Below are 26,584 nucleotides of genomic sequence, written 5' to 3'. Positions count from 1 at the left end.
AAATTTGTAATCATGTTAGTTAGGGTTTCTAGATATACAGAGATATATTTCAGTTAGATAATCTTCATTACTTCAAAGACCTACAGAATATGGCATTTAAAATGTTTCAAGAACTTAGACTTTTCTTGACAGTGAGACATATCTACTTCTGGCATAACCAATTACTTCTGAGAGGTTGGTGGACATTGAAGAAACTCGTTATGAAATTTGCTTTCAGTGTGACAAGGTAAGAAACTGGTAAGAAACTGCTCTTGCCTGGGCTGTTTCATGGTACGCTGTATGAACTGGACATGGAGGACCCACAGAAAAATAACTGCTGAACTTTCCAAAAGAAGGTGAAACAGTCATTCAGAGTTCCTGCTTCATGAAAGAGTCTGCCAGACATTCTGCAGGACACAGAAGGAATGACTGACAAATTGCCAATATAGGCAAAACAGTCTTTCAAATTTCCTGCTTCATGGAAAAGTATACTATGGGCCTATACACTGAAGATGGATGCCTCAACATTACAGAAGAACTTTGGGTAACTTTCCAGGCAGCAAGATGTCTCTGTCAATTCTAGAGTTTTGGAAGTTGCTTACAATGTACTTTCTGTTTACTTAAGTAATATTATATCCTTTTGGGGTCTTTGATGGAGTTGAAGACAGATAGTTATAGTTTTCCTTAGTTATGGTAAAAGATAAATTAGGTATGAAATTTTCCAGATACAAATAGACTAAATATTGTAAATATAATTCTTACTTGATACCTGTTTTGTTATATACAATTTTACTATGTTAAAGTTAAAACCTTCCTTTTTATTTAGATATAAATGTGGGATTCCCCTCTGTATGCTATGAATATGTTTCATTACCACTGGTTAATAAAGAATCTGCTTTGGCCTATGACAGAGCAGAATAGAGCCAGGCAGGAAAAGATATAAAGAGAGTAGGCAGAGTCAAAGAGATGCCATGTAGCTGCCAAATAGGAAAGATGCCAGAACTTTATCACAACCTCATGTTGATACATAGATTAATAGAAATGGGTTGATTTAAGATGTAAGAGCTAGCTAGGGATATGTCTAATTTATTGCCCAAACAGTGTTGTAATTAATATGGTTTTTGTGTGACTATTTAGGTTTGGATGGTCGGGAAATGAACAAGCAGTCTCCGTCTACGTGTGTGCATGCGTGTGCACGTGTGTGTGTGTGTGTGTGTGTGTGTGTGTGTGTGTGGTGGTGGTGCAGATGTGTGTGCTCATAGGGGCCAGAGATCAACATTGAATGACTCTTCCACTTTACTTTTTGAAATAGGGTCCCTCAGGGAATCTGGAGCTTCACTCGTCCAACTAGACTGGCTGACCAGGAAGCTGCAGGGATCCTCCTGTCTCCACACCCTCATACTGGGGTAACAGACATGAACTTTTTATGTGGGTGCCGAGCATCCAAACTCAGGTCCCGTGTTTGTACATCGAGCCCTTTGTCAGCTGAGCCATCTCCTCAGCCCACTATCCTACACATTTTAGCAAGTTATAAAGGCGTAGAAATAGCCACGCCCCCATCCAGTTACAACTCTATATTAATATAAAGAGCAATTCAAAATAAAATCGCCAATCTCCCATATTAAACTAAACCTGGCTTTGAAACTCAAAGTCCATTGTCTTTCCATCTCATTCTTCCTCAGTTCCTAACCATGACTAAATCATTTCTTGAGTAACCCCTTGACGACCTGTCTGATTCCATTCTCTCCTTTTCACTTCAAGACTGATTTCTCCCACCTAGACAGTTTGGGCTTTCTGCAACCCGTGCTCTCCCTACAGCAGGCAGCTCTTCTGTTTCTTTGAAGCCTCTGGTGGGTCATCTCATTTCATAATCTTCTGTTTTGTAAACTTGACTAAGACTTGCCATGTCTTCAGCAGCCAATCAGGATCCAGGTTCAGACAATTCTTTGTTGGGTTGGGGCATCTTCCATCCTGCCGAGATAAACATCCTTGGAGCTTCCCCATGAATAGAGCCCAAGAACAGGCAATGAAGCATCCTGTTTCCCCATCCCCAGGTTCCATCTCAGCTACACTGAACTCCCATGCCCTTCCTGCACATGCAGGAGAGCAAGGATTGTCAATGTCTTCACTTTTCTTTTGAGATTATAATTTGATTATGTTTCTCCCTTTCCTTTCCTTCTCCCAAACCTTCTCATATGCCCCTCCCCTTCTCCTTCAAATTCATGGTCTTGTTTTATCGTTATCACACGCATATATGTATATACACATATATGTTTAAATAGAACCTGTTCAATCCAAATAATGTTACTTGTCTGTATGTTCTCAGGGCTGAACTTTGGCACTGGACAACCAATTGGTGCGCTCTTCCTTGAGGAAGACCACCTCTCCCATTCTCTGCCCAGTGTGTGTGTGGGGGATCTGGTATGTGTAGAAATGAAGAGGAAAAAGAGGGAAGGATTGCACGTGTAGACAATCATGAATTGTTTATAAAAGTGTGGAAAATGTAACCATTGAAGTGTATGGCTGAGTGTAGACTCTACAAACATCTGCCTCTGTAGTTCTGAAGCTGCTCAGCTCACATTCATGCCAGGCTCAGTGCCCATCTCCTAGTCAGGGCCACGTGGAAGCCGGAAATATCCAGATTATTTATATGCCATTTCTCTCCCGTTTCCTTCATCTTTCTGGGGGAAGGCTGCTGTGGTAGTACTGAGTGCAGACAGTTTCCTTTCGGGGGTTGTGGAAGAGGCAGTGAGAGACTGCTCTCAAGAAACTCCCAATATGAGAGGAGTGGGTGCTATTTCAGAATGGGATTGTCTTAGTCTAAGTTAGGGTGTTTTACTTTATTCTGCTATAACGATGTTCAGTGTAGGTAATTTACAATAAAGGAAACCATTTCTTACCAATATTGAGGCTGGGAGGTCCAAGATTAAGGGACTGACCTCTGTGATGGCCTTATGCTGTGTTATCTCATGTTCAAAAGTGGAGAGCCAGGAGGGGGGGGCTAAATTCACGCTTTTGTTAGAAACCCCCACAAATGACTAACCCGTTCCTGTAATGCTGGCATTAGTCATTCATGGGGCAGAGCCCTCACTGCCTAATCCCCTCCCTGAGGCTTCCAACTTCAGTACTATGATTTAGGGATTAAAGTCCTAGCTCATGGTCTTTGAGGGAAACACTAAAACCATAGCAAGTAGCAACGGCTTGCCAAACACACAGCTTTTCCTTCTGCTCCACAGTCATAGTTACAGATCCTCCCCAAAGGTCAAAGGCCAAAGGAGACTGCGCATGTAGCTTTTATGTTCAATCATGTAAAGCCCTGAAGTAGATGTTTATAGATATGGGAACATGGGGCATCCATTCAAAGGAATCAAGGATCAATTGAAAGCTTCAATGATGAACATGCCAAAACTGGGCAGCACACACACACACACACACACACACACACACACACACACACACACACTTTTTTCTAAACCATTTAGCAGGGGTCCAGATGCTAGGTATGATTCAAAATGCAAATGGCTTGTCAGGTTTGAAAGGAAAACCGGGATAATGCATATCAAAACTGGAGAAGGTGACATGTCTTGAAGCACATCTGTTTGCTTTCCGCATTCAAAATGAACCTAACCACTATGTGGTCCCGACTGAGATGTTTGGCAAACACCAATGCTTTCTTCTATACCAAAAGAGTTAACTTCTTCAAAGTGTGAACTCTTGAGACTACCGCCGTCCCGGAAGTAAGATCTCCGGAACAATCCTCAGTTGTAGTTATCCATGTGAAATCATGTCTGCTCTTTCTATTCTCTTATTCAAAGGAAAAATGCAACTGCTTCTCCCCCACTTGGAAATGTGCAGCTTTTGGAGCCTCGGGCGTCTGTGTTAGAAATGTCTTTGATGAGCCGGGTGGTAACGGTGCACACCTTTAATCCCACCTCTCAGGAGACAGAGACAGGCAGATCTCTGTGAGTCTGAGGCCAGTCTGGTCTACTCAGTGAGTTCCAGGACAGGTTCCAAAGCTACACAGAGAAACCCTGTCTCAAAAAAAATCACATAAAAAAATGATGCACAGCTGTCTTCATCTTAATCACAGATGCTGAAAGCACTCCAGGAGGCCGACTCCTGTACCTGAAGAAACAGCATGGTTTGTCTTCTGAAGCTCCAGTCAGGCGGTGAAGAAGCTGAGTCACTCAGTCTCTTAGGGACGTAATCACAGAAGGGCAAATCCTGACATCTCATTACCACCTCTTCCATTTGTTTCAAACCCAGGTGCACTTCCCAGCTGTTTCTCTAAATTAGGTTTATTTATTTATTTATTTGGTTTTCTGAGACAGGGTTTCTCTGTAGCATTGGAGCCTGTCCTGGAAGTAGCTCTTGTAGCCAGCCTGGTCTATAGGTTTATTTATTTTTTATGTTCTTGAGGGTCTTGCCAGCACGTCACTTTACCACAGGCATGTGGGACCCGAAGGAGGCCAGAAGCTGCGTTGGGTTCTCTGGAACTAGTTATAGATGGTTGTGAGCACGTGGATGCTGGGATTAGAAGCAGTGTCCTCTGGGAAGAGCAGGCAGTGTGCTTAACCACTGAGCTATCTTTCCAGCCACCCCTCAGCTCTTCTCCATCTCTGCTGGGGCAATTCACTTACAACCTCAACGCGGCCTGCCCAACTTCACTTTTCTTACTAATAGCTGCTATTTGTGGCAAAGGACAAGCAAAGGACAGTTTGTGCCCTAGCGTACCACCCCAGAGTGGCCCAAATAGTACCAGATAAACCTGGTCCTCTGAGGGGAGAAATTAAGAATAAGAATGTCTTGGGTTCTTTGTTGAATGGCTCTCGGCCATGACTCCCAGTTAGAGTTCTAGCCTGGCCCTCAACAGGAAACAGGTGGCCGTGTTACCACCTCGCCTGCTTCAGGTTCTCTGTGGACACATATATCAGCAAAGATGCTCCTGGAGGAGCTCCGTATTTTAGTACCTGGTAATTATACTGCAATGAAAACAAACCTGGTAGACCCTATCAGGTGTTCTGGCAGGGGAGCTGCCCTCAGACAGCTAAAAACCAATAGGGTTCTCTACATCCCATTAAAAGGGGGCAGGAGGCTGAGGAGATGGTCTGGTTGGAGAAACTTGCTTATGAGGACCTGAGTCTGAGCTTTGGAACCAACACTGAGAAAGCTGCATGTGGTCACACAAACTTTAACCCAGCACTGAGAAGATGGAGCAGGAAGGGCCCTGAGCCTTGCTGGCCATAGAGCCTGACCCACTCGGTGAGCTCCAGGGCAGTAAGACTTTGGAAAATGTGGACAGCTCCTGAGATATGACCTCAAGGTTATTTTCTGGCCTGTTAACTGCTTGCCTCCACATACGCGCCACACACACACACACACACACACACACACACACACGAACAAAAGCCAGCATCTTCCCACCAACCTAAAGTACTGTTCTTTTCTTAGTGTCTCCATTCAGTGCAACATGGCTGGAGTGTGGGTAGACAGGGAAGACTGATGGAGCTCAGGATGAAGAGCAACAACCCTGCAAAGCTGTGGTGTCTGATACAGCATCAGGTCAGTGGCCGGAACGCAGGCCTCGACCCGCTTAGCATGGGGTGCAAATCTCACAATGCTATCCATGTATCCTAGCCGGAACACTGTCAGTGGCCGGAACGCAGGCCTCGACCCGCTTAGCATGGGGTGCAAATCTCACAATGCTATCCATGTATCCTAGACAAAGTGGGTGAAAAGAGAAAGCACTCCACACAGCTGAGCCCCAGACTCAGCCGGGAACTGGTAACTACTTCAACCGCTTAGAGCTCATCCCAGGGAAGACAATCACCTCAATGAATAAATAACATTACACAAAAAGTAATAAAAACTCAGGTGCTTTGAAATTTTATTGAGAAAATAGCTATTTTGAGATTATATCCAGTTTGTCATTTATCAGAATAAATTCTTAACAACAATGACCGTCATTTCCACTGCTGGGTATTTACACATCAGCTCTAGGTAAAATACATTCACAGTAGGCAAGGCTAGAATATGAGACCATGGCCGGCACTGCTGATTTTGATAGTTTACTTCATAGGAGACTATCGTATTTGTACACTAGACAGGTGATTAAAAAATGTTTGCTACTCAAAGATAGGCAGGGGGAGATGGAGCCAATATGCACACACATGTAGCTCTTGTAGTGTTCACTGTTATCTTCCAGAAAGCTAAAGTTAAGTGACAAACATTTCAGTTTCAATTTTACAAAATAAAATAAATCACAAGACACCCAGCTCATCTGCACCTAACTAAGGCTGTGTACACCTCTCCTCCAACAGACCAAGAGGCCAGCAGCCCGTGGAAAGAACAAGCAGCCAGCATGGCCCTCTCCATCCCAAATGGCTCTCAAGGGCCGATGCAAACTCTGGCAGGTCATTTCCTGTGGTTTCCAAGGATCTGGAACATGTAAACTACATGATTAAAAGACACTGCTCTGCTTTGCGAGAGGAAAGCTGAAGCACCAGCACTAAGATCCAACAGCTTTCATGTGGCTAAGGCTTTCGCCATCGCACCAGCACTCAGAGGCCAAAGGCGAGCTCTGCACATCCACACCCTGGAATGCCAAGCCTGCAACTGTGTATGTTGCAGAGGCTGAAAAACGCCACGTGCCTCACTGGTGAGCTGGTTCATACTCGCAAGTGAAATAAAGCTTGCCCAGTTACCCTCCCCACCACTAGAGAAGAGCACAAAGTCAGGAACCTTGTACTGAGCACAGAACACAACATAAATGTTCTCCTAGGAAATTTCTCAGAACACAAATCCCATAGAACACCTACTTAGAAAAAAAAAATCCACAGTAAAATAAGTTAGGGAAACAGTACATTAAATGAGGTTCCCAGTGGAGATATGAACCCTCCTGAGAAGCGAGCATGTACCTGCACATGGCCTTGTTCAGACTGTGTCCTCTCTACATGTGCCCACACGCAGCCTCATTCAGACTGTGTCCTCTCTACATGTGTTCACATGCAGCCTTGTTCAGACTGTGTCCTCTCTACATGTGCCCACATGCAGCCTTGTTCAGACTGTGTCCTCTCTACATGTGTCTACACACAGCCTTGTTCAGACTGTGTCCTCTACATGTGCCCACATGCAGCCTTGTTCAGACTGCCCTTTCTGCTAATAAAATAAAACATCTCTGAAGCTGGAAACCAAGCCACACATTTGCACATCAAAGGTTCTGAAAAGCCTACAGCAACTCAGCTTTGCCTAATCCAGAATTTTCCAAACTTATTAGAACAATATATTCTGCCAAATACCCTTTTAGAAACTACTCTCGCATAAACTAAATGTTTTTACCTTATAATTTCAAATTAATAGTAATGAGGCACAAAACAGTCAGTCTTTTTTTCCTTTTAAAAAAACTACTTTATTCTGTTTGAGTTAGATTCTACCACAACATACCCCTCACTATTCATGAGCAATCAACACAAGTTTCCTTTTTATTATATCATTGGTCAAGAACGCCAATCCTTTTAAGTAATCCATGGAATATTTTTTTCTGGGGGATAAAACATTTTTTAAGTCTTTTTAACTTCCAGAGTTCCCATTTGCTTCTGTCACGACAGTCCTGACTGCACGACAAGCAGCCTGGGCTCCTAGAGACTATGGCACCCAACAGCAACTTCTACACGAAACTGCTTTATAAACACTTAAAAACTAAAACCAAAGCTCTTCCCAGCTTACCTCAGCATGCAAACCAGCATCCTGAACTCCAATGATGCTTCAATAAAACCTTTCAGGGTGAAACCACTAAGCTACAATCTTGCATAACCTCAGATTTTTTTAAAATTTGTTTAAGAAATATGTAAGCACTAAGAAATAAATGTAAACCTCGCATAACTGAACAACAACAGCAAAAACAGGGTGGGGAAATAAACATACATCTCTCTCTCTCTCATTTAACCACCAAGAAAATACACAAAGAGCAATCATCACAACCCAAATGTACGCTGTGGTTATGCTCAGGATTAACTCTGATAATAACCACAAGATACAATCAATTACATCCCTTGGCTGGATAGCAGAAGTGCACAGCTACGTCACACTTCCACAACAGAAGTGCACGGCTACGTCACACTTCCACAACAGAAGTGCACGGCTACGTCACACTTCCACAACAGAAGGTGGCATCAGTGAGCACAGTGCCACACTGTGAATACAGAGAGAGAAAAATACAAGGTAAAAACGAATGACCACACCAAGACAGAAAAAGGCTTCAATATATTTTGTCCTTGAATATGAACCCAGCTGCTGTAGAGGAAAATACACAAACTAGAAAACATAAAATCATAAGCATTTTGATATTTTATGGACAATAACTTTTTGGTGCAAAGTTCTTAGCAAAACTTTCTTGGTATGGTGGAGGAGAGCTTCAGAGAATGATTTGTTAGAAACCCCAGCTGCTTTTTCTTTAAACTCAAGAATAAAGTAAAAATTTCAGTAAGATAAAATGTAGTTCTCATTTGGTACTACATACTATGTCTTCAGTGTTAGAATTTAGGACATGGCTATATAGATAGTGACCAACTTAACTCTATTAAATTGGCTTTTAAAATCCCTCTTATTTTGAAATAATTATAGACTCTTAAGGCATTACAAAAATAGCAGTGAGCTGCCCATGGCCCTATCATTCAGCTTTCTATGTATATTTAATTTATTTTAGTGTTAATTATGTGTATGGGAGTATACGTACATATGAGTGCAGGAGCTCATGGATTCCAGAAGGGGGCACCAGATCCCCTGGGGCTACAGTTTAGGCAGTAACCACCGGCCATAGGTCCTGGACACTGAACTCAGTCCTCAGCAAGAGTAGCAAGTTCTCTTAACTACTGAGCCACCTTGTCAGCCCTGCCCATACTTCAACATTTATCTTCTGGCTTTGGGTAGTTATGGTTCTGGCTGTCAAAAAACTGACCTACTCCATCAAAAATTATTTTTAACAAGCTTGTTAGGTGCATATGCTTGAAAGAGGCTCTAAGAAACACTATCCAATCCAAATCCCACTTTATTACACAAAGCTACCTGAACAAAGTGGTTTTCTTAAAATATTCATTACCAGTTTTTGCCTCTGTTGATGTTAGTTCCCCCATTTTGAGACTTTGAAGATATTTAACTTAGCTCTAACATCTATGCCTCTGTTCCTAAGTGTTACTCTATTTATCAATAGTAAATTGTTAAAGATTACAAGTAGAAATAAAAGTGATTGCTTTAAAAAAAACCACCAGGGGTCCTCTAGTACCCTGAAACAACTCATACACACTCCAACTGAAACTTGCTAGCAATGTGAAGCTTTTATGAGGTCAAAGTTCCAAGACCTCCCATCTTCCTTGCCTGCAATGCCCTTAGCATTAGGTCATCACTGCGACACGGTGCTCATTCAGGATTATTCCCTTGTGGGAATTAGCACACCAAGTTTTCTAGCTCTGTACTATCAACAAAAACAAAAATGAGCAGAGTCCCTGTTCTCAGACTGTCCTCTACCATCACCTCCAAAAGACAATGCCTCACAGTATTTGGTCAAGGCCATGGACCACTTTTCCCAGCAAACTCAAGCTTCAAACACAAACATCCTGACAGGGTGACCATGGGCCCTTTGTCCAGTCTAAGAAGTTCCCACTTAAAAGCTTCTCTGTGCGCTTGTCTCTAAAGCATCCTGTGCTCGGTCAGTCTTCTCTCATCTCCCTTGTTAGACAAACAAAGCTGAACTAAGTAATGCAGCACTTAAGTTCTTACTTACCCAACCCTGGTTCTGCATCTCAGAAATGTGGACTTCAAGCTACTACCAAATGTAGGCTAAAGGCAGTTCCGAGCCGTCATCCTCACCACTGAAAAGGGCAAATGCCTGTGATTCTACAATGAGCTCCTTTCAGTCAGGGTTTCCTGCACAAAATATTACCATACACTTCTTGGCTGACCTCTAGTGTCTTCTGAACATGACCTGCTGTGTTCTTCTACATCGGTTCTCAGCTTCCTGATGCTGAGACCCTTCAATACAGTCCTCATGTTGTGGTGACCCCAACCATAAAATTACTTTTGCTGCTACTTCATAATGAATTTTGCTACTATTGTAAATCATAAATATTGATGAGCAGCATATCTGATATGCGACCCCACAGGTTGAGAGCTGCTGTTTTACACATTTAATCTAGACATCAGCAGCCTTATTAGAAGAATTTCACTCAGTATTGTCTTCTAGCTTTACCCACAGAGTTAGATTTCACACTTGACTTTACAGCCTAGTAGTGTTGATATGGTTCTTTCTCTTAGAAATTGTTATTTTTCAAAAATAACTGTCCTATTTCTACATGTGTTTTACCACTGTAAACTACTTCAAATACTTTTTGGAAGGTTTACTATTAAATCACAATTGAAAATGACTAGCCCTGATTAAAGTATAAACAGAGTCTGATTAATGTACTAACCAATACAGATCAGTCTGAGAGACAACGGAGCCTCTTGATCATGACTTTCAAACCAAAACACTCAGATTTCATATGGTTGTGATTTGCCTAAGATGAGAAAGATGAGCAATATACACACCACACACATACTCCCCCACACTCACTCACATGTACACACTCACATTACACACTCACTCACTCATATACACAGCCTTTGTTACAGAAGTATTGTGAAACTCACTGTGTACCTGACCTAAATGCGCCCAAAGAGATGAACAAGACTGTGAAGACTACCTTGTGTCTCATTTAAAGCTTTCATCTACCGAGACACAGAGCAAACCAGGGTGCTGCAAGCCAGACGCAGCCAAGCTCTGTTCACAGCAGCTGAGTCTCGAGACAACGCAGCCTGGTTTCTGCAGACTCCGGTAAGCTTTCGCTGAGCACCATGGTAATCCTGTAAGACACTAACCCAAAACACAGTCTTGTATTTTAAAAATCTCAGAAGTGGTTTTATAACAACAGAAGCACCTCAGCCACTAAAATAAGCATGTTTCTATTATATGTAAAATTACCACACTCAATAAATCTTAAACAGTTCATTAAGCCACCGATAAATATAAATTACCCTAGAAATTTGCTATTTTTGACTTATTCCTTTGGATCCTGAAAATGTACTTAAAAATATACAGGAAATAATAAGTTTGTCAGAAAGTGTGTGGGTACAAGATACACTCACTATGAAACAAACTGTTTTGAGTCAAGTATGGAGCACTCAGACCAGACACATGGGAGGTGTCCCCAGGACCCTCAAAATAGCTCACCCCAACTGAGCACACTTCACTAAAGATTTCAGCTAAATACAAGACGAGCTAGAGGTCCAGCTCCGGAACTGACACAAGACTGAGACAGTAGGCAATGGTGTACTAAAATACACAGGTTTAAGCTGCCTGCCACATTCGTCTCTGATAGCTTAGAGCAGACATACCAGAAGTACTTATTCATACCAACGTGCTATCAGATGTGTATTACATAACCGCCTCAACATCTGCATATGGGGCATTAAACGACCAAAGAGGATCACTTACAAGAGAATAATTAAGAAGCACATTCCTTGCTGCTTTTCAAAGTTAAAGTCAGGCTTTTCTATTGAAATAATTTCTATTTTTCCTAGTTCCTGAAATAGGCATCAGACTTCTAAAAAGAAGATTAAGATCTCAGCCAAAAAGCCACATATTAAGTATTAAGACAGGACTAAGAAAAATAAGTTAATAAATTAACTTAAATAAATTAAAAATGCACATTCAGAACAGAATTGCAGGTTTTCATCAGCAACACCTGAACCAAAGGCAAAGGTCTGCCATGATGAAGGCAGTTTTTTATATACAGTACCATGTATTTGCCCCACCCACCCACCCAGTTTGCTTAGCATTCAAAATGCACTGCCAAGATGAAATAAAAGCTTCTCTAGTTTAAAAAGAAAGTCACGTTCAGCTCCTTCTGTTTCACAGTCTTCCTTCTACCTATTACGGCAGTTTTCTTTTGGTCTCCGTGCACTCAGTATAAGCGACTACTGCAAACAATCCTAAGACTTTGGCTGCAACAGGCTGTGACTGTCAGGGTGACAGCCGCTGTAAGGAATCACTCTCGTCTTCTGCTGGAGTCAGCTTGAGTGTTGGCAGCTTCCGAGGAAGAAGCTGAGGGCTCTGGCGGAGATTGTCATCCATCTGTAGGAAGCACAAAGACACATCTGACTAAGGCTGAGGCTCCTCTTTTGAAGACCGCGCCCTCCCCATCTAGACTACAGAGAACAGAACTGCACAGTGGCAGGACTGACGGAGACATTTCTCTGACAGCCGCTCACAAATGATGACTGCCATCTCAAGTACAAGCTGACTCAGCATCCACAAGAAGCAACGTGGCTCATATTCAGCCCCTCACAAAATTATAGTAAGATCCACAAAAAAGAACATGCTGCTGAGCTTGATCAGAGACTCACTTAAGATACTTTCTGCAACTACGGGTAAACATTGTCCCTCTACATGTGCTCTGCTAATCTTCCCTCACACTGACGAACAGGCACAGCCCCACCCAACGGGAGCAACAAAATGAGGCTTAGGAAAGAGAAGTCCCCTTTCCGGGTCCTAAAGCCAGTGTCATGAACCATGTCTTCTTAGTCTAACACAATTTCTCAAAACGATTCCTCTTTTCCAAACTGAAAATGCGACACAGCTCCCTCCTCCCCAGTTGAGAGAATGTAGACCAATGGATGCTGGGGAAATGGTGGCAAGGACAAGGCCGTAGATCTAGTCCAGAGGTCTTTCAAACACTGACCACTTGTGAGCCAACCTTAGAGACACCATTACATGAAGTATATTAGGAAAATGCCAAGAAGTCCAGAAACGCACATTAGCACCCTGGAATACCAGGTGAGATTACTCAGAACTTAGCCAGTCTCCAAGCTCCACCTTCACCCCAGAGTATTGCTGAGGGTGCAGGATGCGGGTACTGGTGCTGAGTTCTCTATCAACTTCACTTTTTTAAAGACTTGAAAGCAGCTGCCATCAAACCACAAATCCAACAGAAAAGAATATCCCATCACTCCCCCAACAGACAAGCTGTTCTCAGAGCTCTGCATAAGTGCATAAGGAGAATATTTAAAACTCCTCATTTTCTCAGTATGGCTTCAAAGCAAGGAAGAAATATTTTGGCAAAGCGTGTGTGCATGTGTAAGGTTTGCTGAAGACAGAAAATAAAAGGTTAATTATTAATTTTCAAATAGGAAAAACTTGTGGCCAGAGAACAACTGTGGTGAGCAGCATTTACTTTCCAGCAAGAACTGTATCTCAAATATTAGTCTCTCTCTTATGCTCTAGATTTTTGCTATAAATTGTGAGCAGTGGTGGCTAACAAGACTTGTTGTCCTATTGTGTTTTACCAACCATCACACACTTCTTACAGAAGAGCAGATATGAACGCCCGCTGGTCTTACAAGACTTTTATAAGCTGATGAAGACCCAAGGTAGATTTGTATAAAATAGTGATTGGGCTCCTGGCTTTTTTATTTTCGGCCGGTGTGGGTATTTCATAGTTCCCCTGCCATACCTGTCATGGATCACATACAGAAAATGGAAAAAAGCTGTGTGACAGTGGTCCACACTTTTTATCCAGAACTCAGGAGGCAGAGGCAGGTGGATCTTTGTGAGTTTGAGGTCAGCCTGGTCTATAAAGAGAGTTACAAGATAGCCAAGACTATATAACAGTACTGTTACACAGAGAAACCTTATCTAGAAAAACCAACAAAAAAAAAAAAAAAAGAAAAAGAAAAAGAAAAAGAAAAAGGGAAAGGAAACTATGTTAAACAGCCCTCCTATAGATGAATGAGCTCCTGTTAGCACACTTAGCACTTAGCACACATCTTCATAGGACATGTATTAGACTGAGCAAATAGAGCCTGCTCAGGCTTTAACTTACACTACAAAAGCTTGAACAGTAATGAACGCTACAGCTTCTCCAAAACCAACACCACACGAGACACTGGCAACAGAAGGCCATCCCAGAGAAGAACCATGACAAGCTGACACATCCTCTTCACGACAGACATACAACCTCACTTAGAAGCTGAGCAGCTGCCTACGGGAAAAAACAATGAACCGCAACACTGCTGGCGCCTAGTGTCCCCACGTCTACAGTGTAAGTCTCCTCCCTATCCTCTTCAGCGAGAAGACTCTGGGCAGACGATGAAACTGCTCGCACCACCACACCCATGAAACAGGACAAGAGCATCTGCACACAGAGCTCTAGAAGGCTTGCTAACTCCTATGAACCCTTCTACCTCGGTGCATGTGAAAGCAAGCGAGTCTATCTCACACTAGGGGAGAATCGGCACGGCCCTTTCACATGCTTCCAATTAGAGTCCTCCTCAAATCCGCCCTGGTTGGCTCTCTCCTCTACCTACTCCCTCATGGTCTCTCACACATGGAGAATCTCCAAAGTGACAAAGGACTGAATGGTGAAGATGCCGTAGACCACATTCAGGACCGAGAAGAACAAGAAGAAAGGAGGGACATGAGGGAGGAAGAAAAAGACATTACTGATAAGGAAGAGAAAACATGGGTGCTTAGACCCTACAGAGTGACTTCAGGACAGCAAGCAAGGCTTGCTTCTGATTTGCCGTCTTTAAAGGTAATTTTTATGTCACCCAACTTGGTAAGTGCAAACTATACAATAAAAGGCAGGCCCAACACAATTACTCAAACTTCCCTCAGTACAATCAGGCCAGTGCTGGCTTTAAAACATCACATTAAACAAATCTCCACTCCAAGTATATATAAACAGCCTCTTGAAAAATAAACTCTTTAAAACTAAGAGTGTTAAGTGAACACACAACCCAGAAAACAGACAGGAAAGCGATGATGAAGGAACGCGACCTTTTCAATTAAGTTGGATTCCTTATTTACAAGTTGTGTGAGTTTCCGCAGGTTCGCATCTATCATTTCTTGTCCAGCTGGAGAGATGCCTGAGAAGTCAGGAGAGAAATCAGGGAGAGAAACCAAACTTGGAAAGACTTTCAAGCTGTTGAAGATTGGAAAAAAAAATTCAGTTTACCCACAATCCTAATTGCTCCCCCTCCCCCCAAAAGAAAACTGAAAATGAAAAATATTATGGGTTCAAGGGCAAAGTTAAGAGGGACAGCAGTGCTCCATAGGAAAGCAGAAAGGAAAACACTGAACTGTGCTCTTGGAAGACACCGAGCCACATGACATGCAGGCAGCTACAGGGGTTAGTGAAGGCGCGGTGCTCTCCAGACTACAGTGCCCTCTCCCTAGTCACTACACGTAGGTCACTGGTTGTAACACTATAGACATCTTGCTAAGGTAGCGATTCCCTAACACCTACTCACCAGGCATCCAAGATATTGAAAGGAATTTTTAAAAGCAGAGCTTTCTGGGATTGATCCCAAGACATTTTAATTTGGCAACTATGGAAGAGCTGTGGAGCCAGGCTGGCTAGCCACTGCCCCAGAACATCAAGGTCAGATGCCACTTAGTTCCCTAACTTCCCATTTTCTAGACTTCCCTATATGTAAAGCAGAGAATCCTCCGTAAAAAATAAATAAAATAAAAATAAAAAATAGCCAGTCTGTTGAAGCCTGCTATCTCACAACTTCTGTTTCTCAGAAGGACAAACACTGCAGCCACCTCTACATATACACACTCAGTGCCCGGTCCCCTAAGCGCAAGGCCCCCAGTCAGAGAGAACGCCATCCTAAGTGCCAAGAGCCCTCTACTTACTCTATCTCCAGTTTGGTGCAATCATTTTCAAGTAGTAGAATCATGGGGGTGACCCCACCAAAGTCAATCTGCTGCTGATTTCTGTTCAGGGGGAGAGTGCTGGAAGCAGCAGGTTGAGAATCATGTAGAGTGACCGCCCATTTGATGGGGGTAAACACTACTTTCAGCAGGGACTCAGCACACACACTTTAATCCTTTAGAAGAAAGTGACCCACTTTGGGGGGCAATACTTATAAAGAAGATACACACAATGTGTGAAGTCCAGAGGATGGGGGGCGGGGGTCAAATGGCTCTTTCTCCATGTATGTAAGAACATGGCAGCAGATGTAGCGGGCAAACCACCAGGTCTTGAGCTATGAACCAGAGTCTAAGACAACGCGCAAACGAGCTCTTCTGTGCGGAGTCCACACTAGCTAACGCCGACTCACCCGCGGGCCCATGTCTGAAGTAGATGTCCAGGATGTCGTCACACAGGCGGCAGAGATTGGAGAGCTGTTTCAGATGCTCTTGTAAGTGAACTTTGGGAAAACGCACTTTATACAGAGGTGCGAGGAAACCAAACACGTAGGCGTCCAAGGTGGAAGGCCTGGAGACGGAGGACTCTGTCAGGAGCGCTTAAGGGCAGACTGACTTGGACTGTAGTTTTTAAAATGTTCTTCAAACTATCTGTCACGTCTAATAGGCAACATCATGTTTTGAATGGCTTGCTCCCATTTTTGATTCCAGAAGGGAGGCGGCCAGTGTTTTATCTTCTAAGTAGTTTTAAAAATATTCTAGCCATTTATTTTACTCAGAGGAAATTGAGGTTGTACGCTACAAAAGTTATGGACTGGAAGCCGGGTGGAGGAATGCTCGATGCTTTTACAGCCATATGCAGCACATTAAGCTAATGGAGGATTAATACCAACAGAAAAGTTTTCCTATAAAAGCCCAGTAAATCCCGGCCAAAGACTGAACCTGGGGTCTTATGTGTGCTGTTTGAGGGCTCTGCCAATCAGCTCTACCCCCAGGTGCCCTTCTGAAGGGAAAAACCCATCTTCTGGGGGATGGGAAAACTGGCTTTAACTCACATTTCACTGAATATACAAGGCAACATATCGAAACAACTCTTGTTTACACGATAAAAATGATAAATTATATTTATGCGTTAAATAAGTATCAACGGACCACACAAACCCAAAACCGACCACCAGCCTGGGGACTGAGGAACTGCTGGGTGGCTTCCTTCAGGGTGTTCACCAAGAAGAGCATGGCAGGGGCCACGGCTTCATGACCAGGGCAGTGGGCAACAGGGGCATGGCCTGGATGGCCCGTTGGGAGGAGGAAGCCCAGGGGCTACTGGGGTGGGGCGCTCATTTTCTGTAGCAGACCCATAGGGCCTTTCTTCTTCTTCTTCTTAAGGGATAAGAGCTAGCTTATTCTGGAGTCAAACATGAGTGTTCATGGCCCGGGGATCGAGATTTAGGTCACTCAAAATAGTGTTTCCTACCAAGGCAGCAGTTTCATGACGTGTTTGTAGTAACGGGACAGAGAAAGCCATAAATCAAGCACTTTTCAAATATACCACAGGAAACATTAAAAAGGCAGCTATGGCCAAGCGAGTTTTAAGGGAATTTACTCACATGTCACCAAAGAAGAACTGAGATGTTCCCAATCTGTTTGACAGGAGGTTGAGGCACTCCTTGGCATCTCTGTATATCTAAGAAGGATGAAGGAGCCTTTGAGGTAGCATCTCTACGTAAGGACCAGTCCCCTCCCTCCTCCCTTCCTGGGAGCCCTTGCTGGGAGACCCCAGTACCTGCGCTTCTACTTCCTGGATGTGGTAGAGGGGCGGCTCTCCCCGTGTCAAGAGGATCCTATTCAGTGCGCCTCTAGACATCCTTCCAGGCAGGATTAAACTCAGAGGGAAAGGGATACGGGAGGCAAACCATGGCTTTGTCACAGCAAAATAATTGTCATTCTCAACCCAGAAAGTGTGAAGCTGCCAAAGGAAGGCAAAACAATTACAGGGATGTTCTCCTGCTAAAATGAGCACTACTCGTCAGTCTGACAGTTTCTTCACAAGTGTCCTTCAAGAAAGTACCTCCGTTTAAATTTTTCAGATACAATGACTCAAGGTGAAATGAGATTATTTCAAACACATGAATTTTGTTGACTGCTATATCTCAGCAGCAAGAATAGAGCCTAGTGCATACTGAGGGCTCAGTAAATATCCACTAAATGAAAGAACTACAGTATAGCCAATTCTACACATGCAGCAAAGTTTCGTCTTCCATTGGTAGTGTTTATTTCAAAAACAGTATGATTGTGCCGGAGTGGAATTCAGTGGTAGAACATTTCCCTAGCCAAGCAAGCAAACAAGCAAACCAAACTATTCACTTCAATGGGAAGCTAAATGTCTAAGAGAATCCAGTTTTGTCATAATATAAAAGATCAAGACTCATATGGGAAAGTTATCTTTAAGACTCACTAGTCCCTACGACACCGCTGTATTCAGAGACACTCACCACGGCAGGGAGAAGCTTCTCTTCCAGGAGGGCGATATAAGCCAGGGTGTCTGCCCCTTGTTTTGCTGAGAGTTCACAGTCAGCATTATATTTCTAATCAAAACCAAGACAAAATCTTTCAGAGGTCAGAGAGCATCCCAAGGACAAGGGATATACAGAGAAACCCTGTCTCTAAAAACCAAAATCCAAACCAAAAACAAACAAAAAGCCATACAGGATGCCAGGTTTGATGGGTGACACCTATAAATCCTAGCATTTGATGCCAGCCTGGCTGGTCAGGGTACACTAGAGTATAGCCCAGTCTAAAACAATAATAGGGTAACAAGCAGAAAACGATCTACTTCTTCAAAAGGCGCCACCCACCTGTTTTCTTAAAAAGTTTAGTATTTTTGCAGGCTGAGAGACAACGCTGTCTTCAGTCATCAAAATTGGCACATCACCTATAACCAAAAATAGTTTACACACAAGCAAACACGGTGATCGATTCTGAAGTTTACAATACTTACAAACTAGACCAAGTGCACATGGGAGATCGCCTGTAAGAACGTTTGCCTTTTCTTTGCAATTTCACAAGGAGCAGGTCTAGGGAACATTTTTGTTTCTCCTATTTTCCACAGACTGGGCTTGCATTTTGAGTTATTACTCAGAGCGAGCAACCAGCCCACAGCCAAGGTCATTCTAAGAAGCTAAAACTCTAGATACCCACGGCTTTAAACGCAAGAGGGGATGCCAGTGTCATAAGGGCAGACAGGGGCGTGTGGAAGCTTATACTGTACCTCTTGGACCTCTCCAGGTGTTATCTATGACATTGACTTTCAAGGGTGCGCCAGAAAACTTGGCATACGCCTGAAACAGAGTTTGCAATGAGACATTTCAGACAGAGCAGTCAGCAGGGCGGCTCTGAGGCAGCCCGCGCGCCCGCGCCCCTCCCCCGTCCGCGGCCGGGGACGCGCAGGCTTCGCGCTCCGGGGGGGACGTCGGTCTGCGGATGCCGGGAGGGCGGGCGTGCATGGAGAAAGCACGGCCAGGCCGACCAGAGCGGAGGCTTGCGGGAAGCCCGCCCATCCATCCCCAGCGGAGCCCGCAGCGAGCCAGTCCAGTCCTCCCGCGCCCCGGCCCGCGAGGCGGCCTCACCAGCACCACCAGGGACTCGCTGTGCACCGAAGGGAGCCCCCAGCCACCTCCCCAGCAGCTGAGCTCCAAGGGGGCCGCCATCTTGCCGGGGCCGACCTCCGTCACCCGGAAGTACTCCTGCCGTCCACTCTTCTGCACGTGGAGTGGCGGGGGCGGGACGAGGAGCAGGGACTGACTACTTGGGGCTCAGGGCCGGAGCAGAAAGGACAGCCAGAAAGAGACTAACACCCAGACTAGGAGCTAGAAGGACTGTGTCTTGAGGAAAACAGATCTGCTAGGCATCCTCCAAGTATTAATGGCTTGCCGTTTTACTACGTGCCAACATTACTGTGGTACACCCAAACCTGTAAAATGACTGTTCACACAAATATGCTTTAAAATGACACGGTGGTGGTTGGTACACTGTAGACCCTTGCAGTGTTCAGTCTTTATAATGGGCCATTGCCTGCCTTTCAAGTCTCAATTTTGGTTGCCATTCCTAGGGTTTACATGATTGGAGCTCATTAAAACTTAATCCTGTCCTAAAGTTTAACAGAGGACTCCTGCCTGCTCACAACGCTACTCCTTTAATCTAGAATAGCTTTCGTCTCCAGCTGCTCTCCCCAAATTGAGTTTAGTGGGGCTGGAGAACTGGCTCAGTTAAATGTACTTGTATCTCTTGAAGACTTAGCTTGGGTCCCAGCACCCAGGTGGTGCTCAATGTCATTGTAACTCCGGGTCCAGAAGATCCAAGGCCCTCTTCTGGCCTATAAGGGAACTGGGCATTCATGTGGTGCATTCATATGCATACATACGCATTAAAGTAAATCCTTTTATTTACTTATTGATTGATTGATTGATTTTATTGAGCTATACATTTTTCTCTGTTCCCCTCCCTTACCCTTCCCTCCTCTTCAACCCTCTCCCATGGTCCCCATGCTTCCAATTTACTCAGGAGATCTTGTCTTTTCTACTCTACATGTATGTCTCTTTTTAGGGTCCTCATTGTTGTCTAGGTTCTCTGGGATTATGATTTGTAGGCTGGTTTTCCTTGCTTTATGTTTAAAAAACCACTTATGAGTGAGTACATATGATAATTGTCTTTCTGGGTCTGAGTTACCTTACTCAATATGATGTTTTCTAGCTCCATCAATTTGCCTACAAATTTCAAAATGTCATTATTTTTTTCTACTGTGTAGTACTCCATTGTGTAACTGTACCACATTTTCCTTATCTGTGCTTCGATTGAGGAGCATATAGGTTGTTTCCAGGTTCTGGCTATGACAAACAACCCTGCTATGAACATAGTTGAGCTCATGTCCTTGTGGTACGATTGAGCATCCTTTAGCTATATACCCAAAAGTGGTATTGCTGGGTCTTAAGAAAGGCTGTTTCCTAATTTTCTGAGAAATTGCCATACTGGTATCCAAAGGGGCTGTACCATCTTGCTCCCACCAGCAATGTCGGAGTATTATTACTTATTTTTTAAGCTAAATGTAACCTTTTACAAAATTAGGAGCTCTTTCTGGCTTCTTGCAGCTCCTTTTATGCACTTAAATTTTGCTTCTGTCCTAATCACAGGCTTTTTGCCTCCCACTGCACAGAAGCTGTCCTGGGAAGATCAGGCCTGGCTTCCTAGGTGTGGGACCAGTGCAGACACGGAAGGTTCTTTGTTTAGGAAGGCTTGCTTCACTAACTGCTCTGCTGATGCTGTCTTGAAATTTTAATCATGGCATAAAGGACTCTGCGTTTTTATTTTAGACTAAACATTGTAAATCATTCAGCCAGTCTTGTCTATGGGCCTAATAGAAATGTGCTAAATATTTCATAAACATTAAACCTGTTAATTTCTCAGAAAAACCATTAAAGAAATAACTTGGCATACTTACTGGCTTTCAGATGTAGGACCTGGGTACTGTGTAGTTTTTATAGGCAGCACAATAGTCTTCCGGGGTTAGCCTCTTGATACACCTCTGGGCTTTCTCTTTTCCTCTGTCACAAGGAGATGTATGGGTGTCCTTCAACAGAAACCTCTGCAAATTTCCATAAAAATAATGTTTAGCAATACTTGCTAGGCACTTTCTTGTAAGGAAATAACACCCCCAAATTGCAGTGCTGATCCGCTATGGTATTTTTTAAAGATTATGATTCAAAAATAAAATATCCCAGAAATGAAAGAAAAGACATTCCACACTAAGAATCCATTAGTCACATTTTTTTCAAGTGAGGAATGCTTAGTGAATGTACAGTTGAAGCTAAACAGCACATGTACGGAGCAGAGGGTACATCCAAGACTCTATAAGTCTTCTGAAGACTACAGAGATACATGAGACAGGGACTCTTAACTTAAGAGTTTATAGTCTACAAATCAGACATCACACATAGGTAGGTATTAAAGTTATTTTGAGGCTGGAAAGATGGCTCAGCCATTAAAGGCTAAGCTCACAACCCAAACTATAAAAAGTCACTGTCACCAGTAAATTTAGAGATACATGTAAAATACTAAAAACACAAAAGAGGAATGGCATGTCACTGTGGGGTCATTGGAGGGTGTCTGCTTCATCTTCAATGTAAAGGAGGTAATTAAATTTTCTGATTTGATGTAATGGAAGCTTTATGCTTTGAGAAATAAAATTCCAAGCAATAAAGCTCAGAATCTGGTTACTACAACAATGTATTTAAAAATAATCTACAGCGAAAATGTGGATTCTCTGAGTCTTGTTGGCAGTTTGGGGAATGGGCGATCAGAATTCTTTCTGGACACATAGCGTGGTCTCCTTTCTCACCATGCCTGCTACTTACGACAATTTAATTTGAATTAGAGAGAAGTTAAGTCTTTATTTAAGATTGTTAAGTTGAGGCAGAAAACAGCATCTTTTTCCATCTGATGAAAGAATTCTTTCTTAGAGGTTTATTTGTGCCTAGTTAATAGCAATCTTGTGTTGCTGCATTTCCTCTTGAAAGTCTATCTCTGCTAGATTGAATGATTGGATTTTAAAACACTGGTTACCTGATTGCACAACCAGGCTGAATACTGTTCCGGACAATGACAAAGAAAGCCAAAACCATCAGAAATCATGCCTGGCATGGGTACTTGGCTCCTGTGACTTTCCTGGCTGTTAAAGAGGTTGTTCCGAGTTCATCAAAATCATAATTTCAGATTCTTCCTGGGCAAGGCATTCTCACTATCTGCAAAACATTCATGTACGGGCAAGATGGACTGGACCACAGCTTCATAATGACTCTTCCAGACCACGTCTTCCCCGCGCATTTTTGTTTTTCAGAAGATGCACATTAAGTGGCTTCATCTGAACTCAGAGGACCTGACCTTGGCATCTAGTTCTGTTGCTCATGTGTTTCTTAGTTTTACTTGGGGCCATGATACAAGGTCTCTTAGCATCCCTATCCACCCCATTTCCATTACTAAGAATCTCTGAAATAGAATTCCCGGCAAAGAGGCAATGCTTGTGATAAATGATTATGCCTTGTGCTCCCTTATGGGAGAGTTAAACTAAACACCCATGAATGTTCTTTAGTTAGTGTTCAGATATAGAATTCTTAAGAAGAAAAATCCCATTGAAAATATGTCAAGAGAACTGTGGTTTCTTTTGTTTTGTTTTGTTTTGTTTTGTTTTTGTTTTAGCTTCTAAATTTGCTCTGCATTTATGAGACAGCTAATTACTTTGGTTCCTCGGCTCTTCAATTAATAAAGTGAAGAAGGTACTCTTAGCTCTGAGGTACTACCATTACATGTGTAACAAACATTTAGTAATAACTGGCATTTATAGAGCAATTCCTACATACCAGAATTGCTTGCAGTATGTGGCATAACTCATTTGATCACATAAAAGCTTCATGAAGCAGTTCCTGTGGTCTCCCCTGGTTTTACGGAGAGATATTAGCATGCAAGGATGTTGGTTAACTTTCCCAAAGTTTCACTAGGTGGGATAGCAAGGATTTGACCCCTGGCAATCTGTTTTAAAGTTGGAAACCCCTGCGTAATCAATGTTACAGTGCCTCCTATAACCTCCCAAGAAATCCATTTAAAAGTCTTTTTGTTCGTTTGTTTAACGACACTTTATTAAGATAAAAAAGTCTCCTTTTGTGACATGGTGCACATATTATTACTTCTTTGAGTAATAGTCAACATTAGGCCATTGAGCAAATTAGTTGACAACTTCTGTGTGCCTGACACAATGTAAGACAGGAAGGAAATAAAAACTGGCATTCTTGCGTTCAGATGAATAGTTGGTGAAATATAAACTTTGTGTCTGAGATAAGAACACTGTGTTTGAGACAACTAAATGCTAACAAGATGTACCATTTTGCCAAGACCACAAGCCTAATGTTTTAGACAAAGGCTTTAAATAGTTTTCAATGCTTGTCAAAATCATAATGAAAGAAACAGGGTGTTTCTGACATTGAATCATGAGTCCACTGGGTTTCGTTTAACATAAGGAAGGACATTGAGCTAAGCTAGATGAGTGAAGATTTGACCTGAAACGATGATGTCTATGATAGGAAATTATAAGCTGGATATTGATCAAAAGGAATGATACTTAATGGGTACCACCATTGGAAACTATGAGTTTTGAAGGATGCAAAATAAATCATCCAAATAAATCATCCAAACAGAACCAGCAGTTTCCCTAGCCAAGGGCAACAGGAATAATAGAGTTGTTTCATGAATATAATAGGAGAAGTCTTATGAATCCATAAATTGCATCAAATGAAGCAAAAATGTGCTGGAAAATGAAATGAGGAAATACTGCAGAATGTCGCGAAAGAAGACTGCTCGGCCACCTGCACCACGCGTTTCTCACAGCGATGCTGTTAGAAACCGAGCAGTACAAAGAGTAGGGGTGGGTAAGATCTTGAAGACATAAATGAAATGGAAAAATCAGACCTGTGTAGAAGATGAAGGTTTTGAAAGAGTTGGCAAGATGGATTTATGCACAGACGAAGACGGAAATGGCCATTGTGAGCAGAGGCCGGAAATATCGGAAAGAAGGATCCTAAGAATTGAGCGCCGACCTTAGGAGCTTGGACTGTGGGGCTAACACTGGAAATGAGAGGAGTGTTTTCTCCTTGACACTGACTGAGGAAGCTTGAAGCAGGAACACAGGATGCTGAGCAAGCTCAAGTCACACGCCTTCAAAAATTTTTTGTTACAATAGGAAGAAAATGGGCCAAATAAGGAGAGAAAGGTTGGGGCAAGGGGAGAGAGACAGAAACGGACTGGGACTGTCTCCAGGGAATTGGTTGACAGTGACTAGAAACATTGCTGACGGTGCTCATAATCAACACAGTTCAGCATGAAGCTAGATGGTGCCAAAGACGGGCTAATCACGGGGTGCCTTCAAACAGCTACCATTTAAATATTCAGCTTTTTTAGCGACAATGATATTGATTTCAAAATGTAACCAGATCGATTTACATTTTACCGATAATGTTAAGTTTTATGCTAATGCCTGACTTTTCGTAAGTCTTAAGGAATTGTACTTAAACATGACAGCAAGAAGAGGAAAGGTCGTTTAGGGGTCAATAAAAGCTGGCATCACAGCTTCAGTGTGGTGGCATGCGGGCATCAGTCAGTCTAACTGCATCTCTACAGGCATGTGGCTTCCTCCAAAGACACCTTATTACTTAGAAGCCTGACGAGGGACCCAGGCTTGTTCATTCATTTGGTAGCTATGTGGATGCTGTCAGGAGGGGATATGTATTGGAAGGGCTTTATTTTGTCTCTCTAGCATAGTGAACTTGAGATTTATGTTTTGCATTAAAACAAATTAAACGCAAGAAAAATTATTTTTAAAAATTACCTACTATGATGTTCAATATATCCTGAAAAATGATGATTATATTTAAAGTTTAATTACATTTTAAGACTGATGAGGGTAATAGGCCCTAAATAAAAGTAAGCTTTGTATATCTCACTGAAAATAGTGAAACAAACCCTAGTGTGATAAGATAGGTGCGTACCATTGTAACACTGAGGATAGACACTGAGAAAACGACAGAAGTGAGGTCATACGTGCCAGAAGAATCAAAATGAAATTTTAAATGTATCCATGAGGAGATACATGCGTGGGTGTGTATGAGAGAGAAGGGAGAAGGGAATGGGAGAGAATCAGGACACAAATAGACAAATAAAACAGAGTTGAGCCCTAATATATCAACGATTTCTCTGAATGGAAGTGATCTAAACACGCCAATTAGTTTTTTGGAAGAAAGGATAAAAATCATAGATCAAATATATGCTCTCTGATGAGAAATTTACTTCAAACATAGTGACATATGTGGGTATGCTTTAAACATACATAAAAAAGTGGGAAAGTTACATGGTACAAACATTGATGGGGTAAAGTCAGCAGTGAATGTGTTAATAGTGGATGAAGTAGACTCAGATAAAGTTACTATTGAAGAAGGGCTTTACAGAATGGTGTGTGAGCCGGCTTGCTAAAAATTCTTAGCAGTTTTGAATGTGTGCGTTATTTTAGTGACTTTCCCTTTTGCTGTGATCAAATGCCTAATGGGAAAAACCCTAACGACTAGAAACATCTGTAGTATATGCCTTAAACATACTAAAAATGAATAATACAAAGATACAAATAAAAATTCCAAACATGAAAATTAATACAAACCTGTGGTCAAACTGGGAGTCACAAAGGAAAAGAAAATCTTCCCCAAACGGTTATAAACACAACCAAGCATGTTGAGGGAGTGGAACGATGAATCACAGGCTGAAGGGAAATGTGCAGAACACATGTCTGTTAAAAAGACTTGTGCATGTGGGACGGTGGTGGTGGTGCAAGCCGGGCAGTGATGGCACATGCCTTTAATCCCAGCACTCGGGAGGCAGAGCCAGGTGGATCTCTGTGAGTTTGAAGCCAACCTGGTCTACACGAGCTAGTTCCAGGACAGTCAGAGAAATACAAAGAAACCTTGTCTTGAAAAACAAACAAAAGACTTGTGCCCCAACCCCAAACAAACAAAGAAATCCTAAAAACACAGAAGCAGGCATTGATCAGCTTTCTGTTACTGTACATAGAAAACCCTAGATACTCTACTTTAAAGGGGGAAGTTTACTTGGCTCTGGTTTTGGGAGTGCCGATTTGTGATCATTTGAACCTGCTGCTTTTGGTCATGGCAAGGCTGCATGTAATGCTAGACTGTGTGTGGTAATGTAACCTACATGTCTCATGGCTTCTGGAAAGCAAAAGGTGAATGGAGAGCCAGAATGCCAAACTCT

General features: G+C 42.7%; 1 protein-coding gene across 3 annotated transcripts; it reads right to left on the bottom strand.

The window, feature by feature from the left end:
* Positions 1-5,849: 5,849 nt before the first annotated feature.
* On the bottom strand, positions 5,850-19,472 carry Mtx3 (metaxin 3). Of its 3 annotated transcripts, XR_007236151.3 has the most exons (10): positions 19,354-19,472; positions 18,996-19,065; positions 18,583-18,659; positions 18,220-18,312; positions 17,511-17,693; positions 17,335-17,411; positions 16,141-16,298; positions 15,713-15,811; positions 14,849-14,937; positions 12,100-12,145 (listed from the first exon to the last, which is right to left on the bottom strand). XR_007236151.3 is itself a non-coding variant. In XM_048455919.3 (9 exons), the coding sequence occupies exons 1-9, from the start codon at positions 19,432-19,434 to the stop codon at positions 12,035-12,037; spliced, it is 939 nt and encodes a 312-aa protein (XP_048311876.1). In that variant the 5' UTR covers positions 19,435-19,472; the 3' UTR covers positions 5,850-12,034. The 3 variants fall into 3 exon arrangements, 1 of the variants encoding a protein (XP_048311876.1); XM_048455919.3 differs by lacking the exon at positions 15,713-15,811 and having other exon boundaries at positions 5,850-12,145; XR_007236152.3 differs by lacking the exon at positions 12,100-12,145 and having other exon boundaries at positions 14,865-14,993.
* Between the last annotated feature and the right edge of the window lie 7,112 nt (positions 19,473-26,584).

The sequence above is a fragment of the Myodes glareolus genome, chromosome 15 (genome assembly GCF_982192425.1).
Source record: "Myodes glareolus chromosome 15, mMyoGla1.1, whole genome shotgun sequence".
In the NCBI taxonomy this organism is placed as follows: Eukaryota; Metazoa; Chordata; class Mammalia; order Rodentia; family Cricetidae; genus Myodes; species Myodes glareolus.
This window is presented reverse-complemented; position numbering and strand designations above follow the sequence as displayed.

What these genes read in the sequence shown, in the direction of transcription:
- Mtx3 (XM_048455919.3), bottom strand. Translation starts at nt 19,434, where the DNA reads ATGGCGGCCCCCTTGGAGCTCAGCTGCTGGGGAGGTGGCTGGGGGCTC. An exon ending in GCGAGTCCCTGGTGGTGCTG is followed by an intron (nt 19,066 to 19,353) that starts GTGAGGCCGCCT and finishes ACTCTGTTTCAG; the next exon opens with GCGTATGCCAAGTTTTCTGG. An exon ending in AATCCAACTTAATTGAAAAG is followed by an intron (nt 12,146 to 14,848) that starts GTCGCGTTCCTT and finishes TGCTTCCTACAG; the next exon opens with ATGGATGACAATCTCCGCCA.